Here is an 18,281-nt window from a genome sequence, read left to right on the forward strand (position 1 = left end):
GAGGCTTGGAGAGACTTACATGAACTGATGCTAAGTGAAATGAGCAGAACCAAGAGATCATTATATACTTCAATAACAATACTATATGAGCATGATTCTAATAGAAGTGGATTTCTTTGACAAAGAGAACTCAGTTTCAATTGATCAGTTCAATTGATCAAACAACAGAAGCAGCTACACCCAAAGAAAGAACACTGGGAAATGAATGTAAATTGCATTTTTGTTTTTCTTCCTGGATTATTTTTACCTTCTGAATCCAATTTTCCCTGGGCAACCAGAGAACTGTTCAGTTCTGCGCATATATATATATAGTATCTAGGATATACTGTGACCTATTTAACATGTATAGGACTGCTTGCCATCTGGGGGAGGGAGGGGGTGGAAAGAGGGAGGGGAAAAATTGGAATGGAAGTGAGTGCAAGGGATAATGTTGTAAAAAATTACCCAGGTATGGGTTCTGTCAATAAAAAGTTATAATTATTAAAAAAAAAATTGATTCTCTTGATAGCCTTCATTTTTTGTTTTTCCAGATGAATTTTGTATCATTTTTTTCTAACGCTATAAAATAATTCTTTGGTAATTTATGGCACTAAATAAGAGACTTAATTTAGATAGAATTTTTATTTTTATATTACTGATTTAAATTACACATGCGCACTTAATATTTTTCCAATTTAGATCTGTCTTTATTTGCATGAAAAGTGATTTGTAATTATATTCATATTGTGCCTGGATTTGTCTGGGCAGGTAGATTCCTGAGTATTTTTTTATTGTTTGCAGTTATTTTAAAGTGAAATTTCTTTTTCCACCTCTTCCTGATAGGTTTTCTTCCTGATACATAGAAATGCTGATGATTTATGTAGCTTTATTTTATATTCTGCAACTTTGGCAAATTTTGTTAATTATTTCAACTTGCTTTTTAGTTGATTCTGCAGGGTTTTCTAAGTAAGTACCCTTTGTAATATTTAGGTTTTTTTTTTTTCCTTATTGCCTATTTTTACTCCTCCAATTTCTTTTTCTTGTCTTTTTCTAATACAACCTTTAGTAGTAGTGGTGATAACAGATGTTTTTGCTTTACACATGATCTTATTGAAAAGGCTTCTATCCTTATCCCTATTACAGTTAATATGCTTGCTTTTGGTTTTAGATAAATACTACTTTTCCTATGCTTATGTTTTGTCAAAAGCCTCTTTTGTGGCTATCACAATAATCACATGATTTTTGTTGTTTTTGTTATTGATAATCAATTGATAATCAATCAATAGTTTTCCTGATATTGAACTGGACCTGCATTCTGAGTCATAGTATATGATCCTTATTATAGATTATTGTAATCTTTTTTCCAGTTTTTTTATTTTAATATTTTACACCAATATTCATTAGGGAAATTGGCCTATAGTTTTCTTTATCTTTACTCTCTGGTTTAAGTATCATATTTGTGTCATAAAAGGAATTTGGCAAGACCTTTTCTTTACTTATTTTTCTCAAATAGTTTATATAAATTTGGAACTAAGTGTTCTTTAAATGTTTGATAGAATTTACCCCTTCTGATCCTGGGGATTTTTTTCTTAGGGAGTTCAATGAATTGTTCAATTTATTTTCCTAAGATAAGGTTATATAAGTATTCTATTTTTGTTAATTTTATATTTTTGTAAATATTCATCCATTTTCCTTAGAATGCCAGTTTTATTTGCATGTAATTGGGAAAAATAGCAATAATTATTTTAATTTTATCTTTATTTACTTTATAGAAGTAAAAAAGGATGCCTCAAACTGCATTCAGATACTATCTGTTTTTTCTCTGAGTATGGATAGCATTTTTCATCATAAGTCCTTCAGAATTAGATCATTTCTTTCTTTCTTTTTTTTTTAGTTCAAATTAACTGATAATTTATTGTTTTTATTTTTCATAAAACAAGCTCATAGCTTAATTTATTAATTTTTAAATTTTTATTTTTATTTATGTCTCCTTTGATTTTCAGGACTCCCTGAAAATGTTCATTATAAGTGTTTAATTGGAGATTTTAAATGTGTTCTTTTTGCAGTTTTTTTAAATGGCATGCCCGGTTCATTGATTTATACCTTTTTTTATTGATATATATGTTTAGAAATATTCATTTTCTGTTCTTTAGTTCTTTAGTACCAAATTTTGGTAGGTTGTGTCATTATTGTCATTCTCTTTAATGAAATAATTGATAGTTTCTAAAATTTGTTTATTTGCTTTTTACCCAGTCATCCTTTTTTTTGTTGTTATTTCAAATTAATTAGTTTCCAATAAATTTTTATTCTTCACTTCCAAGGCCCTTTATTGAATGTAATTTTTGTTGCATTATGGTTTTAAAAGCATGCATTTAATATTTCTGCTTTTCTTCATTTGTTTGTGAGATTTTTATACCCTAAAACAAAGGCAGTTTTTGTGAAGGTGCCATGTATAGCTACGAAAAAGGTACATTCTTTTCTATTCCCTTTCAGTTTTTTCCATAGGTCTATCATATTTATCTTTTTAAAAAAAGTCTGTTCGAAATTAGGCAAGGACCCACACTTAACACCACATACCAAGATAAGATCAAAATGGGTCCATGACCTAGGCATAAAGAACGAGATTATAAATAAATTAGAGGAACATAGGATAGTTTATCTCTCAGACTTGTGGAGGAGAAAGAAATTTGTGACCAAAGATGAACTAGAGACCATTACCAATCACAAAATAGAAAATTTTGATTATATCAAATTAAAAAGCCTTTGTACAAACAGAACGAATGCAAACAAGATTAGTAGGGAAGTAACAAACTGGGAAAACATCTTTACAATTAAAGGTTCTGATAAAGGCCTCATTTCCAAAATATATAGAGAACTGACTCAAATTTATAAAAAATCAAGCCATTCTCCAATTGATAAATGGTCAAAGGATATGAACAGACAATTTTCAGATGAAGAAATTGAAACTATTACCACTCACATGAAAGAGTGTTCCAAATCACTATTGATCAGAGAAATGCAAATTAAGACAACTCTGAGATATCACTACACACCTGTCAGATTGGCTAAGATGACAGGAAAAAATAATGATGAATGTTGGAGGGGATGCGGGAAAACGGGGACACTGATGCATTGTTGGTGGAGTTGTGAACGAATCCAGCCATTCTGGAGAGCGATCTGGAATTATGCCCAAAAAGTTATCAAACTGTGCATACCCTTTGATCCAGCAGTGTTTCTATTGGGCTTATACCCAAAGAGATACTAAAAAAGGGAAGGGGACCTGTATGTGCCAAAATGTTTGTAGCAGCCCTGTTTGTAGTGGCTAGAAACTGGAAAATGAATGGATGCCCATCAATTGGAGAATGGCTGGGTAAATTGTGGTATATGAATGTTATGGAATATTATTGCTCTGTAAGGAACGACCAGCAGGATGAATACAGAGAGGCTTGGAGAGACCTACATGGACTGATGCTAAGTGAGATGAGCAGAACCAGGAGATCATTATACACTTCGACAACGATATTGTATGAGGATGTATTCTGATGGAAGTGGATTTCTTTGACAAAGAGACTTAACTGAGTTTCATTGGAGAAATGATGGACAGAAACAGCTACACCCAAAGAAGGAATACTGGGAAATGAATGTGAACTATTTGCATTTGTGATTTTCTTCCCGAGTTATTTTTACCTTCTGAATCCAATTCTCCCTGTGCAACAAGAGAACTGTTCGGTTCTGCAAATATGTATTGTAGCTAGGATATACTGCAACATATTTAACATATATAGGACTGCTTGCCATCTGAGGAGGTGGAAAAACGTAAGTGATTGCAAGGGATAATGTCGTGTAAAAATTATCCTGGCATGGATTCTGTCAATACAAAGTTATTATTAAATAAAATAAAATTTAAAAAAGTAAAAAATAAAAAATAAAAAAAGTCTGTTCAATTCCTTGTTTTTTAGGTATTTTATGGTTATATTTATCTAACTCTGAGAGGGGAGAGTTGAGGTCCCTCACTAGTATAATTTTACTATTTATTTCCTCCTAAAATTCATTAACTTTTCCTTTAAAATTATATTGTTTGACATATTTATGTTTAGTATTGATATTACTTCATTGTCTGTGGTATTTTTTAGCATGCTATGATTATCCCTTTTAATTAGATCTATTTTTGTTTTTGCTTTGTCTAAGAGTATGATTGCTAGCCCCCTTTTTTTAACTTCAGCTAAAATATAATAGATTTTGATCCAGCCCCTTATTTTAAGAGTGTGTGTGTGTGTGTGTGTGTGTGTGTGTGTGTGTGTGTTTCTGGTTCAAATGTGTTTCTTGTAAACATATTGTTGGATTCTGCAATCCAATTCTGTTTTATGGGTGAATACATCCCATAAAACATTCACAGTTATAATTGATATGCATTTCCCTCTATTCTGTTTTCTTCTTTCTTCTCTCTTTTTCTACTTTACTTTTTACTTATTCTTTTTCCCTTTTCAGAAATCTTCTTTTGCTTCTGACCACTGCTTCCCCTAACCTGCCCTCCTTTTTATTACTCTTCCTTTTTCTACTTTCTTTTCTTCTTTCCTACTTTCTTGTTGAGTAAGATTTCTGTACTCTACTTGAGTATGTATATGTATTATGTAATGTTATATAATATAGATGATGTATTATATAATGTTTTATAGTGTATTGCTCTTAAAAGACAATTTTTTTTCTTTAAAGTTAAAATTCCATTCTTTCTACTCAGCACTCCTTCTTTACCCAGAATCATATGTGGACCATTTTCAGAAAATTAGGGACCTGATGCTCAAGAGGAATAGGGAGATAGTTAGAGACACATTATTACCATGCTGTTGAGTTCAAGTCATTTAATCATGTGAAACATGGGTGGCAGCAGAGTCAGTGGCAGAGGGATCTGGGAATTGTGAGGAATTATCTTGGGGAATGCCTTCAATGTTTTCCAAAAAATAGCTTGCAAAGGGAAAGGTAAAGAAAAGGTGTGAGACAGGAGTTATGGGAGGTTTGAGATAGAATGAAAAAGTTTGGAAGAGTAGCTTGTGGTATGATAATGAATCAGATAGGGAGAAGTAAAAGGAATGTCTTGCTCCATTGAGCTCAAAATTTTGTAATATTAATTTGTTGTGGATCCAGTTAGTATGGTTTCATGATTTTCTCTAACTACATGTGATTAGGAGTAAAGGCAACAGATGGTGGGAGTAAACTAGAGCTGGAGATTGGTGATGTAGTAAGGAAGCAAGACAATCCAGAAATAGAGTTGAACTAGTTTATCAAAGGGTCAAGATAGGAAAGAGAGGGAGAGGGGAAATAAAAAAGTTTGTGATCAGATGGGGATCTTCAGAGTTCACAAGGACAAAAATAGAACACTTGTGGGTGATGGCAAAATCAAGGGTCTGACTGTTTTTGTTTGTGGCTGAGGTAAAGTGGAGGAGTTAGTCATGGGAAATGGATACATGGAGGAACTGGCAAGATAGGGTGGTGGCAGTATTGGTATAGGATGTTGAGATGCCCTAGAATGCTGGCAGACATCAGAGAGAAGAGGGAGATCCTGGCCTGGGCAGAAATAAGTGTCTTGGAGATGAGTAGATAACAGCCACCACAATTATTATGGAGTTGTAAATGTGGATTTAGTGAATTTCAAAAAAAGAAAGGTGATGGAGGGGAGTGCCTGTGAGTGGCAGTGAGGAACAAAGGACCTTCTGAGAACTTAATGAGTGTTTCAGACTCTTAAATGATCTCAACAATTTGTTCACATCCTCTAAAAGTACAATTCATACCTCATGTGTATCTTTTTTATTATGTGTAACTTTTATCTATGTGTTCTGGTAAATTCTTCTCAGGGGACCTAGTCACTGCCAGGACCCTCTTCCAGGTTTCTTAATATTATGAGAGCAACAGGATTTTTCATCAATTATCACTTATTTTTACTACATGGTTGGCATATCTTTTTTACTATATATCTCTTATATATATTTTACATCATTTCTTGTGCAGATTAATCATTGATAAAATGCTACAACCTTATTTATGCCTCTGATGAATTTCCATTGGTAACTTGGAGTGACCTTCCCTTTGAATTCTTTGAAGATCACGATATTCCAAAATTTTGAGGTACATAGCAATATTAGGAGAATATGTTAAGGTGGATTTTTGTTTCAGAGAGAAATTCTTGAAAGTATTGTGGTTTCCTAATTGCAATTCATCTCATACTTTTTCTCCTATTCATTTCTGGCCTGAACTTGTTGTCCCATGATGATATTGATTCAAGATAATGTAACTTAATGGACCAGTTCATTAAGCTATCCATATAATTGTGTATTATAGTCTAAACAATAAGCATTCTTTTATCTTCTGGAGTCCCTTGTATGGATTTTTATGCTAATCTTTTTGTGTGGTTGTGGATCTCATTTGGAAAGCTGTGCAGTATTCTGGGATATGATGTAATTAGTCCATTGTCATCTACCAATAGAAGCGTCTGGAGGAACTTAGTATTTAGAGAGAAACTCTTCCTCCTCCATGTCAGTAAGTAGCAAATAACTTTAGAGCACAAATATTGTCTTGTTTATGCCTTTCTTGATATTAATAAATCATAAAGTAGGCCTACACTATTGCATTTATCAGGAAACATGTTATTAGCATATTACTTAAGTGACACTTTATTGGAGGAAAGTCTTTTAAAGATGCATTTTGTTCTACTAAATCAAACAATTTAGAATCAATAAGCACAGTGGAATTTTGTCTTCTATGAACTTTTCCATCTGTTGTTTGACTATAGATGTGGTCTGTTATGAATTGTCATTTTAAATGTCTGCCTCTTCACTGGGATTGCAAGGTAGCACAGGGGATAGAGCACCAGGCCTGGAAACATCTGGCCTCACTTATACTAGTTGTGTGACCCTCAGTTTCCTCAACTGCAAAATAATCTGGAGAAGAAAATTGCAAGCCACTATAATCAGCATCTTTGAAAAAAACCACAACTGAACAATAAGAAAAACCTCTTCCTTTGTCATATTTTTATCCAGAATGCCCTTAACACAAGTGTAGATTATTCTAACAAAAATTTTATAGAAATGAGAAATTAGAAATATGAATTGGTAGATAGTAATATCCTCTGAGTTGCCTTTTCAAGCAGTAATAAATTTTTTCTTTTTTTAACAATTTATATCTTCTCCTCTTTTCAGATATCTTAAGAATTCATCTTTCGACACTGTAAAAAGAAGATTCTCCTTGAAAGCTGGACTAGATAAAATACATGCAGAGGAGGCTCATGCAGGAGGTAACACAATAAACCATAAAGTTGTCCTTAGTTTTTTTTTTTTTTTTCCCCTGTCTTAAATCTGCTTTTCATAAACCTTTTCACAAAGCTTTTGACTAGCTGGTCTAGTATTATTATCTAGTCTTATCTCCCAAATATGTCTTCCTTCTTTGATTTTTCACTTTCAGGAGACAAAGTGAGGAGACACAGACAAAAAAATCATTTTAAAAAGCCAAAACTGGATTAGTCAACATTCAGAGTGGAAATTAATGATATAAGATCCCTCCCAATTCTACAATCTCAAGAACTAATCCCAAGATTCTGGGTCTAGTAGATTAATTAAATTCATTCATCTAGATGTTGGATTGTATGAATTCAAAGCTGTAGGCCTTTAATAATCCATCACTATAATAGTTACATCCATTTCCTTCGATAAAAATGATGGATGTTTTAGTATTGCTATGCACTTTAAATAATCAGTGTGGGTCTTTGTGTGCAATTCAATATGGAACCATGACTTAGGGGAGCAGGTAATTTTTAATTTATCAACATATCTGACAGTAAAAGCCATAGTAGTGTACAAAAATGGTTCTGGATTTATAGTAAAAAGACCTAGAATTTCATAGCAGCAGCTTAGTATCACTGTGACCTTGGGCAAATGTTTTATTTATCTAGGATTCACTGTCCCCAACTATAAAATTAAGAGGTGATACTTGAAGAGAAATATTCTTTTCAGCTCTAACTACTGTGAAACTAATTTTCAGATTCAAAAAATTGTGTGTTGTATTACGAAATGCCCTTATGAATTTAATCTCCAATTCTCAATCTTCTTCCCCTATCCCTAGTGCCACAGGTTATACACACTATTCCTAACTTGAACTTTTTTCCATGTGTCTTGACTTATCATTTTTGTGTAATAAATCAGTAGGTAATTCAGTAATAATGCTAATTACACTGATAGGAGGAGGGTCCAAGAGAAGGTTCTCAAGTGCTTTCTAAAAAGAGTTCCCTGAAAAATAAAAAGCTTTTTTTTTTTTTTTTAAGAGTTCCCTTTACATCGCTTAAAAAAGCCTCTGAGTTACTTAATGATACAATCACTTTACAAATCAATGGCTATATCCCCTTTGATCCAGCAATTTCTCTATTGGCCTTGTATCCCAAAAAAATCATAAAAAAGGGAAAAGGACCCATGTGGGCAAAAATGTTTGTGGCAGGGAACTGGAAACTGATGGACGCCCATCAATTAGGGAATGGCTGAATAAGTTATGGTATATGAATGTTATGGAATATTATTGTTATAAAAGAAATGATCAGCAGGATGCTTTCAGAAAGGCTTAGAGAGACTTAAATGAACTATAATAAATGAATTTCACTAAGTAAAGTGAAAAGAACCAGATCATTGTACACAGCAACAACAAGATTATATGGTGATCAATTTTGAGGAACAATGAGATGATTGAGGCCAGTTCCAATGGTCTTGTGATGGAGAGAACCATCTTCACCCAGAGAGAGGACTGTGGGAACTGAGTGGGGATCACAACATAGTATTTTTACTCTTTCTGTTGTTATTTGTTTGCATCTTGTTTTCTTACTCATTTTTCCCTTTTTTGATCTGATTTTTCTTGTGCAACATAATTGTGGAAATATGTAGAGAAGAAATGCACATGTTTAACATATATTAGATTACTTGCTGTCTGGAGAAGAGGGTGGAAGGAAGGGGGGTAAAATTTGGAACACAAAATTTTACAAGGGTAAATGTTGAAAATTATCCATGCATATGTTTTGAAAATAAAAAGCTTTAATAAACAACAACAAATCAGTGGCTAACAAATTCAGTACCTGTTCAGACTTCTAGAGTGGATATTTTTTGCAGTGCTGTAGAAATAACTTTATTCTTCAAATCCAAATGCTAGATCAGAGATAAACTTAAGATAATTTGGAATCTCACTGATGTGGATGGGTATTTTTCTCTTAGGTCACTGATCTATACTTTATCAAAGTGAGGCAGCTACATAGTACAGAAGATAGAACTTTGGACCTGGAATGAGGAAGCTCTCAGCTCAGACTGTGTGTTCTTGGACAAAGGGCTTAACCTGTGTCTGCCTCAGTTTCCTGAACTATAAAATGGGGATTATAATAGCACCTAAATTAACGGGACTGCTGTGCAAAGTAAAAATCTGTTAATATGTGTAAAATGTCTGGTCAATAATCAGTATTATTTCCTCTTATCTCATGTCGTTTTTCTCCTTCGCCTACATGGTAGGTCTTCTCAATACCCTAGGATCCAGCTTCTTAACCTGTGGTGCACAATCCCATATGAAGTCTTGTACCTGAATATGGGGGGTCATGGAATTATGATTTAATCTGTAAACATTTGATTTGTATGCCTATTTTATGTACCCATATGCCCAAGGTCACATAAAAATTTCTCAGGGGGAAAAGAGCTTACATGTGGAAAAAGTTTAAGAAGTTCTGCCCCAGAGGACCTTCTTCTGGGTCTTTTTTTTTTCTTTTTTTTTTACTGTAATACAGCTGACTTCTTTAGAAATATCAGACATCACCAAGTAACAATGCCAGCTCTCCACTGGGAGTCCACTTGCTTATCTGATGCATATTAATTTTTTTTTGTAATTTCATTAGCATAGGTACATCTTTATGTGGAAACTTCTTCTGCAAAGATAGATTATCAAATCTTCTGTGACTTTTAGTCTGAAGAAGCTGTTCAGCACAAGAAGTTGAGACTTGCCTGGGTTCACATTGCCAATTTGTGTGTCAGAGGTACTTTTTACGTCTAGAGGTTTCTACATTTGACCCTGGTTTTTTTTCCACTCTGAGTTATTATCCTTATATAAGCAACATATAAGCATCTACCTCCAAAGGTCCTATTGATTTCACTGTTTATATTTGTCTTTGGTCTGTATCGTATGATGTTTTGGCAGTATCTTGCTGACCTAATTATGTTGTGTTTGGCAGCTGTGAGAATGAATTTGAATTCTCTGAGCAAACACAATCAGATGGTTGGCAAGGCAGTTTGTTGGTTGATAAGTGTAGGAAAGTCAGTTTAAATTAAAAACTTGGTGCTTGTTATTATTTAAACTTTTTTTATAAAGGGAAAAATGCAAGATAGGTCAGAGAGGGTAATTTCTAATTGTATGTACTATTGATTTGTTAATTCTTGAATATGTTCTGCATCTTTTAATAAATGGTTGTTGATTTATTATCAGTAAATCCTTTATTATATTAATCTTTCACCTTTTTAAAGGCTGTCATACACTGGTTTGCTGGTGAATGTTTAACAACCACCTCAAAAAAAACCCATACATATATAATGTCACAAATTTCATAAATATTACTGAATAACACAGAATGTACAAGTAATAATATATATGTGTATATATACATATAAAACTTTATTATAAATTCCTTAAAGATCCTCACATAATGTTTTGTTGATTTTTATTTTTTTAGTCAAACTTCTGTATCCATAGCCATATCATGGTTGCAGTTCAACCTTTAACAAATGGAGTTGAATCCTAGTTGACTAACTGTTCCCCCCAATTTATACCATTAAATCTTAGAAGAGATCTATCATTAAAGTACTTTTTACCTTGGAACAGTTTATATTCATTAAGCTAAAAACCTCTTTTAGCCTTATCACTGCTATAGTAGTACTAAAGTACTAAACTATTGTTTTAGTTTTTTTGTGTAGTTGTAGGGTTTGGAATATTGATTCTATTTTCTACAAAATTTTAAAAATTGTGCATATTGATAACTTTTAAAATTTCACTGAAATGATGCAAATTTTGTTTTTACCAGCCATACATGGTGAAATTAGTTCTTCACAAGGCTAAGTAGGTAGTTCTAATAAATCAAAATAATTTTAAATGATGTAATTATTTCTATATCATAAAAGACATAAGTCCATTTTTTTTTTCCTGAGACAATTGGGGTTTAGGGTCACACAGCTAGGAAGTGTTAAGTGTCTGAAGTCAAATTTGAATTCTGGTCCTCCTGACTTTATAGTGCTGGTGCTCTATTCGCTGTGCCGCCTAGCTGCCCCATAAATCCATGTTTTTGATTCTATTTTCTAGTAACATTTTTAGGAAGAGCATTGAATTTTTTATTTTTATTAGTGAGACATCTTTAAATTTATTTGATTTAATCAGATCTTGAGTTTGAGAGTCTCATAGATCATTTATTTGATTTTTATGCTTTCTAAATGTTAAGCTGATTTTTTTTTTTTAACACTGTAATACAATTGACTTCTTTAGGAATGTCAGTCTTTAAAGCAAGGTGTTATAGGAACTTAATATTAAGTAATCTCTTTGCCAAATCAGAATAAGAAGAATGAGAAAAATGCATAGAATATATACATAGTATATAGTAGTAGAAGATTATAAAATACATACCACCTATCTTGGTCCTACTACTCAACCATTATTAATAATTGTAATTTCAAGTTTTTTAGTTGTAGTTTCTCACTTGGTTTATTTTTTTAATCAGATTTTCAAAATATAAAATATTTTGCCCAAAAATATTTTATACAGTGATTAGCTTTATGTCAGATACTGAATTGTCATAATTGATCAGTTGAATTATTGATAATTGAATCAATGATTTAAAAGTGATTCAAAGAAACTGTTCTAACAATTTTGTGGTTCCTCTAGAGTTTATTCCCCAATAATATGTATTAGCATAATCAGAACAAAATTCAATTGTTTTCTTTCAAATGTTCACTATTTAAGCCACAGTTATTTAATGTAGAGAATAATGTGTTGAAAGTACATTTTGTTGGACTTGATTAGCATCAGTGCTTTTATAACAGCAAATAACATTATAGATATGGTAGCCAGTTGAGCTTTGTACCAGATTCCTAAAAATTTAGCAATGTGTTGTCATGAGTCAGTAGAGGTTGACTCCAGTACATTGTTGTGTCATTTTTTCCTGAATTACCAAGCAGTATTTTAGCACTAAATTAGAAATTGTTTTAGATATTTAGAAATATGTAAGTCAGTATAGATAAATACCACAATGTTCCATTTTGTTTTCCTAAATTGATCTACTTTGGGGATCTGTGTATTTGCCTGACAAATTATATTTTCAAATTTTAATGTTATAGAACTAACCATTTTAATTGACCTATTTACATAGACTGAATAAATTATTTTTAAAATAGGAGTAATCCTCAGTTTTGCAACTCAGGAACATTGCTTTTTTCACTCTTAATTAAAATCTTAAATCTTTCAAGGGCTAGACTGTTGTTCTCAAAGTAATAATAATAACAACATAGTATTTTTTAGTACAAGAAGCAGTAATGTGTAATTAAGGGGTAGGCAAATTTATGCCACTAATCCAGCTATAATGGCATTTACATAATACATAAATATAAAAGTCATTCATAGTTTGGGGCTATGATTTGTCAATCTCTGGTGTAATAGGTAGAAAGCCAGAGTAGGAATTAGGAAGGCCTGGATTCAACTCCTAACTCTGGGACATTAACAAGCATCCACTGATGTAGCTATTTTGTCCACTGATATTTAGAATTTATACTTATTTGACTCACCAGTTCCTTAGGATTATTATTTGGTTTCCAATTTTCAGTTTTTCCATTAGTTGCCTGTTATTGAATAAAATTTTCATTGCATTATGATCAGTAAAGGATGTCTTTCATAGTTTTACTTTTCTGCATTTGTAAAATTTGTACACATGTGTTTGCTACAAGGTTTTGTCTTCTTTTTATATATTTGAAGGGAAAACTGAAAGGGAGTGAAAAGAATTCATATTAATTTTAAAAAAGTAAAGGCTCAAAAAATTATATTAAGAACAGTATAAAATTGTTCCACTTGCAGTTGACATAGTGAAAACTGCCCATCTAGGGAATCTGACCACAAACACTTTTCTGCCCTGGAGCTGTGAGGAGGTCCCTGCCCCACTGCAGTTATAAAAGTTTGCTAAAGCAAGAGTCCTGCTCTGCTGGTGCTGGGGCCCACCTGGGGCTGTGCTGGGGCCCAGCTGGGGTTATGTTGGCCTGGCCTGTGCCACCCACCTTTCATGCTGATCTCCTAAGCTGTCTTCAGCTGGAAAATGTTCTACTCTATCTTTTTGTGTTTTCTGCTGCCTCTCATTTGATTTTTAAAGTTTTTTTTGAGTTATTCTCTGAATTCCTTTGGAGCAGGAAACCATGTAATATTACTCTTTGGGGCAAGGGAAGTTTGTTTTATTTTTGTTTTTACTTTAGCATTCCCCTCTGAAGATGTACCCCATCTTCCCTATTCCCAAAGTAACTTTCTATGGTTGGGTTCTTTCTTCTTTTTTTGCTCTCTCTTTTTTTAATTTGTAGAAGATTGTTGAGATAATCTCCTCTAGGCCTGGTTTGTGATATCACTTCTCCCTTTTGGTCCAAAAGCTGAATCCAAGAACTTCATTCACCCTTCTGTTTTGTGGTGTTTACAGCGAGCAGCATCCCAGCCCCACTGCTTCTGCCCTCATGGAAGTGTGCTGGTTCCTTCTCGTCCAGGGCCATATCTCTGAAGCTGATCAATTATCAGCAGAGGTTCCCTCAATCTTCCCCACCTCAGGCTCCTGACTCCCCATACTGGGAGGTGGAAATTCCTGTGGCTGCGGCTGCGGCTGAGGCTACGTTCCAATCCAGCTAAACCCTGGGCTGATGGTTTACTGTTTCAGTGCAACTATCCCAGAATTGTTTATACTTCATCAGGGCCAAACTCCAATCTTGGTATCATTCTTCACATCTTATCTGGTTGTTCCAGGAGGACCACTTTCTGCCACAACTCTTGTTTAGTTTTACTGCTCTGTGTTCTCAAAGAACTATTTTCTCTTGTTTGTGAGGGAAATTTGGAGAGCATGGAATTTTCTGACCTACTCTGCCAACTTCCTAAAGGAATGGGTATTGTGAAACAGATAGTTTGAGATTCTCAAGCCTCATCAGACGTCTCCAAGGCAGTTGTAGTAGTTGGCAACAGAATATACTGAAACTGCAACAGCAGTCACAGTAGTTGGGAAGAATATTTTATATTATTTATATTTACATTAAGTATTTATATTATATTTCTGTTTAGTTTTGTTATAATATTTCTGTTGAGTCTTCTTACTCTATTTTTATATATCCCTTTATTTAAGGAAGTCAATGGATGATTTATAAAAAGGGATTCAGCAACCACTGTGCTAGAAGTCAGAACCCCAGAATCTTTAACTTTAGGGGAAAAATAAGTAACCCACCAAAGCAATTTTATTTAATAAAAAACATTTTTTCCTTGGATTTGTTTATTTGTTGAGTATTTTAGGGGAGGAAATTGTATTTTAAGTAAACTTAAGTTAGGATACTCAAATATATATACTTTTGATTCAGAATAATATGAGATTCATAAGAATAGTCATAAATTTTGGGAAAAGTTCAAGCTGTATATCATAACTTTGCAATACAATATTTTTATGTTTTTCCAGTTTAAAAGATACATAAAGGAAGTAATGACTTTCTTTTTCATTTCTATATTAGAAGAAATTATTATTTTATTTCCCAAACCTGAATATTCTATATAGGAGGGTGCTGTAAGCAGAAATACATGGAATTCAAGGAGGGTTTGTCTGTCTTGATCATCTGTACTGGAGTGATTTTCTGCAAAGATTATTTCGAGGCATATTATACTCATAAGTTCTGAGTAATGCTAGGAAATAATCAATTCATCTTCCCAGGAGAAAAGATCCTTTTTGCAGAGTCTAGTGGTCCCTCATCCAACTCAAAGATCTGACAAATTCAAGAGGGTCTGTGAAGAGGCTGTGCTTTGTGCTGGGCAATATCTCTGTGGATGAGGATGCAGTTTGGGGACAGAACCTGGAGGAGAGAACAAGGACCTTGTCAGAAATAAAGTTGATCCTGCAGACAGTTTTCCACATCACATTATCTCATTAGAAGAGGTTTTTAACTTAGCCACATCAGTCCTACAGCCCTGGAGGGTCTGAGAATACCTGTAAGGATGACTTTATCCAGCAGCAGCAGAGACTGCCAGCAGAAGAGGACAAAGAAGCTGATCCAGGAAAAGCTAAGAGAGGTTATCACCCAGAACCCTGTGGGACAGGAGGAAGTTGCTGATGACAGCCTCCTCAGACCAACACATGACTTTTATGACTCTTCAGCTGCGTTAAGACATTGACTGTGTAAGAGGAGCTTCTGCAGGCCCTTCAGATCCCCCTGCTCCTGCACTTGGTTCAGCTGCAAGGCTATTCCAAAGTGATGCTGGGTGACAGCTGCACACACCTGACCTTCAGGTTCATGGCCCTTGGGAGAGGGGCTTCCTTGCTTAGGACACAGGCTTCTCAGAAGACCCATAGGAGACTACATCTTGAAGGAGATTGCTTTTTACAACAAGATATTTGAGGTGTCTGTCTTCACACTCAGTCACTAATAACACTGCCCGGAGAAGGCAAGTATCCACCAACTTTATGTGCCTATTCCAAGTCCAGCTCCCTTCCATCAACATCATGGAAGCTGGTGAAGGCTCCTGAACATGGCCATTGGCTGGCCCTATGACTGCCCACTGCCTCTCTGCACATGTGCTTTGGACATCGAGAATGCAGACAGCATCACTGCATTTAGCACTTGGACCTTGAAGCATCTGCCTCAGAAATCCTCACCTGCCCTACACTTCCCACAGAGGATCCTGGGAGGTCCTGCTGCAGCAGGGCTGTCGCTAAGCGCATTGCCTGAGAGGGAGGAGCTGAGAGCTGCCTTCATGAAGCAGCTATGTGTGAACATGAAAGACACGCCCTTCCTGGATCCCTTTCCTCCCTACATCCTGATGGAATCCCAGGGCCAGAGGCAGGGAGTCTGGTCAAGCATGAGATCCAAGAATACTTGTTTGAGGAGAATGAAGAGGAAGGCAAAGATGAGATCTGCCAGGAAGGAGAACTGAATGGATATTGTCAGCCCTCACCAGGGCCATTCAGAGGGGGCTAGTGGCCAGCAATCCTCTGTGGAACCCTAGGTACATTGTCAGGCAGAGGCCTACCCCTGCAACTGTTTATCCTCAGGGCTTCCACCTCAGTTTTCCTGATTTTGGCTAAATTTCCTGTTGTCTGCCTCCACCTTCCCACAGGGAGGCCATGTGCACACAAGGGCCTCCTCTGCCATAGGTCACCCTTTGCTTCTTACAGAAACTGTTTCCTAGACTTACTTCTCAGCTCAGCTGCTGAGGCTTGGTCTGGTTCCTCAGAATCTGAGGAACAGAAATCATTGCAATGTACCCTGAAATATGCCTATCATTGCCTTTAGCTATGTTTCTGCTGGTTAGGATGGTGGGATCAGAGGTAAGAGTGAATGAGATAATCTAGGAGAGGTGAGGCTACAACACTCTATGTAATTGTCCATCTATAAATAAATTATTTTTTAAATTTATTTTTTAGTTTGTTTTTAATACACATTGTTTTATAAATTATGTTGGGAGAGAAAAATCAGAGCAAACAGGAAAAACCACAGGAGAAAGAAAAAACAGAAAAGAAGTGAATAAATTATTTTTAATTAGGAAGAAAAATAAATTCTTTTTACAGTAGATGACATTTCCCATATTGAGAAAAAAAGAGGCTTTTTAAAATTTTTTGTAGAAAAAGAATAATTTTGGGATATAAATCACAAACTCACCAAACATTAGATCTGGAAGAAAATTTAGAATGCATCTAATCCCACACTTCATTTTACAGATGAGAAAGCTGAGGTCTACAGAGGGTCATACAGTTAATCATAACTGAGTCATAATTCGAACATTCTGTGTTCTCCATTAGTCTAGAACTCTGTATTTTTATGTGAATTACTACAAGTACATCATTCCATGAAAAATGTTTTTCTCCAAATATAGAAAACTAGTAGAGAAAGTCTTTATAATTATATGCTTTGCTATTCCATGATGAAAAATCTACATTTGTTCTTTCCCTGACATTTCTGAGGTATACATATCTCTTCATTGCTACTTCTTCCTGAATTTTCTCCATAGGTGTCCCTCAATAATCGGGTTAGATTCACTAGATGCCTGTGTTTGAATAATAACCATGATTCTTTTTTTCTTTCCTCTCAGGCCACTAAGCCATACCCAACATATAATTCCATGTGTTGTATTTCAGGCGTGCTAGCAATGAGAGGATACCTGGTGTTCATAATTCTGAGTTGTGTATTTCTCTATTATGTTCTTCATTGCATTTTGTGGAGAGAGAGCACCAGTTGGTAAGTTTTATATTTCTGTTGAAAGAAAACATTCTGATTTGTTGATTTATTGTATTGTATTGTATATATATTGAAATTAGTTTTTCATCCAGAAAAATGTCACCAGGGACTTCCTGAATCTCTCCTCATGGCTATTGATTGTAATAAAAACACTCCAGTTCTGTGAAATAGGTCCACTGACAATATTACATTTACTTAATAGAATCCTCTACCTTTTTTCTTTAAAAAAAAAAATGGCAAGAAGCAGTATGGTATAGAAGAGAGACAGCAAGTAATATCATGGAGAAAGCATGAGATTTAGAATTAAGAAACCAAGTTAAACTTCTTAGAACTCCTGATATAGCTGTAAGAATGGTAAATTGCTTAATCTCAACTTCTTTCTTTTTGAAATGGGTTTAAGAATAATTGCAATACCCACCACACAGAATTGTAATGATTCCTAAAAAGTGAAAATGCTTTGTAAAATTTATCACAATATATTATTGTTTGCAGAAGGGAATGTAGCCTCAGCTTTTGATGATACAGATTATTGTTGTTGACTGATTTTTCAGTCATGTCCAACTTTTCATGACCTTATTTGGGTTTTTTTGGCAAAGGTACTGGGAAGTTTACCATTTTCTTTTCCAGCTCATTTTACAGTTAAAGAAGCTGAGGCAAACTGGATTAAGTGATTTGCCCAGAGTCACACATTTAGTGTCTGAGGACAGATTTGAATTCACGAATATAAATGTTTCTGATTCAAGGCCTGGCATGCTATCTACTACACCAGCTAGCTGCCTTTGGTACAGATTATAATTTGCTGCTGTT

General features: G+C 34.5%; 1 protein-coding gene across 4 annotated transcripts in view; it reads left to right on the forward strand.

Annotated features, from left to right (window-relative positions):
* Window positions 1-18,281, forward strand: part of ST3GAL6 (ST3 beta-galactoside alpha-2,3-sialyltransferase 6) — a 79,999-nt gene that overhangs the window by 16,604 nt on the left and 45,114 nt on the right. For 3 of the 4 annotated variants that reach the window (XM_051985169.1, XM_051985168.1, XM_051985170.1), the window contains exons 2-3: window positions 7,170-7,264; window positions 17,375-17,474. In XM_051985169.1, the coding sequence (XP_051841129.1) occupies window positions 17,386-17,474 (89 nt within the window). In that variant the 5' untranslated portion in view covers window positions 7,170-7,264; window positions 17,375-17,385. The remainder of the gene's footprint in view (window positions 1-7,169; window positions 7,265-17,374; window positions 17,475-18,281) is intronic. The other variant, XM_051985171.1, reaches the window with a different exon arrangement.

This window comes from Antechinus flavipes, chromosome 3 (genome assembly GCF_016432865.1).
Source record: "Antechinus flavipes isolate AdamAnt ecotype Samford, QLD, Australia chromosome 3, AdamAnt_v2, whole genome shotgun sequence".
NCBI lineage: Eukaryota > Metazoa > Chordata > Mammalia > Dasyuromorphia > Dasyuridae > Antechinus > Antechinus flavipes.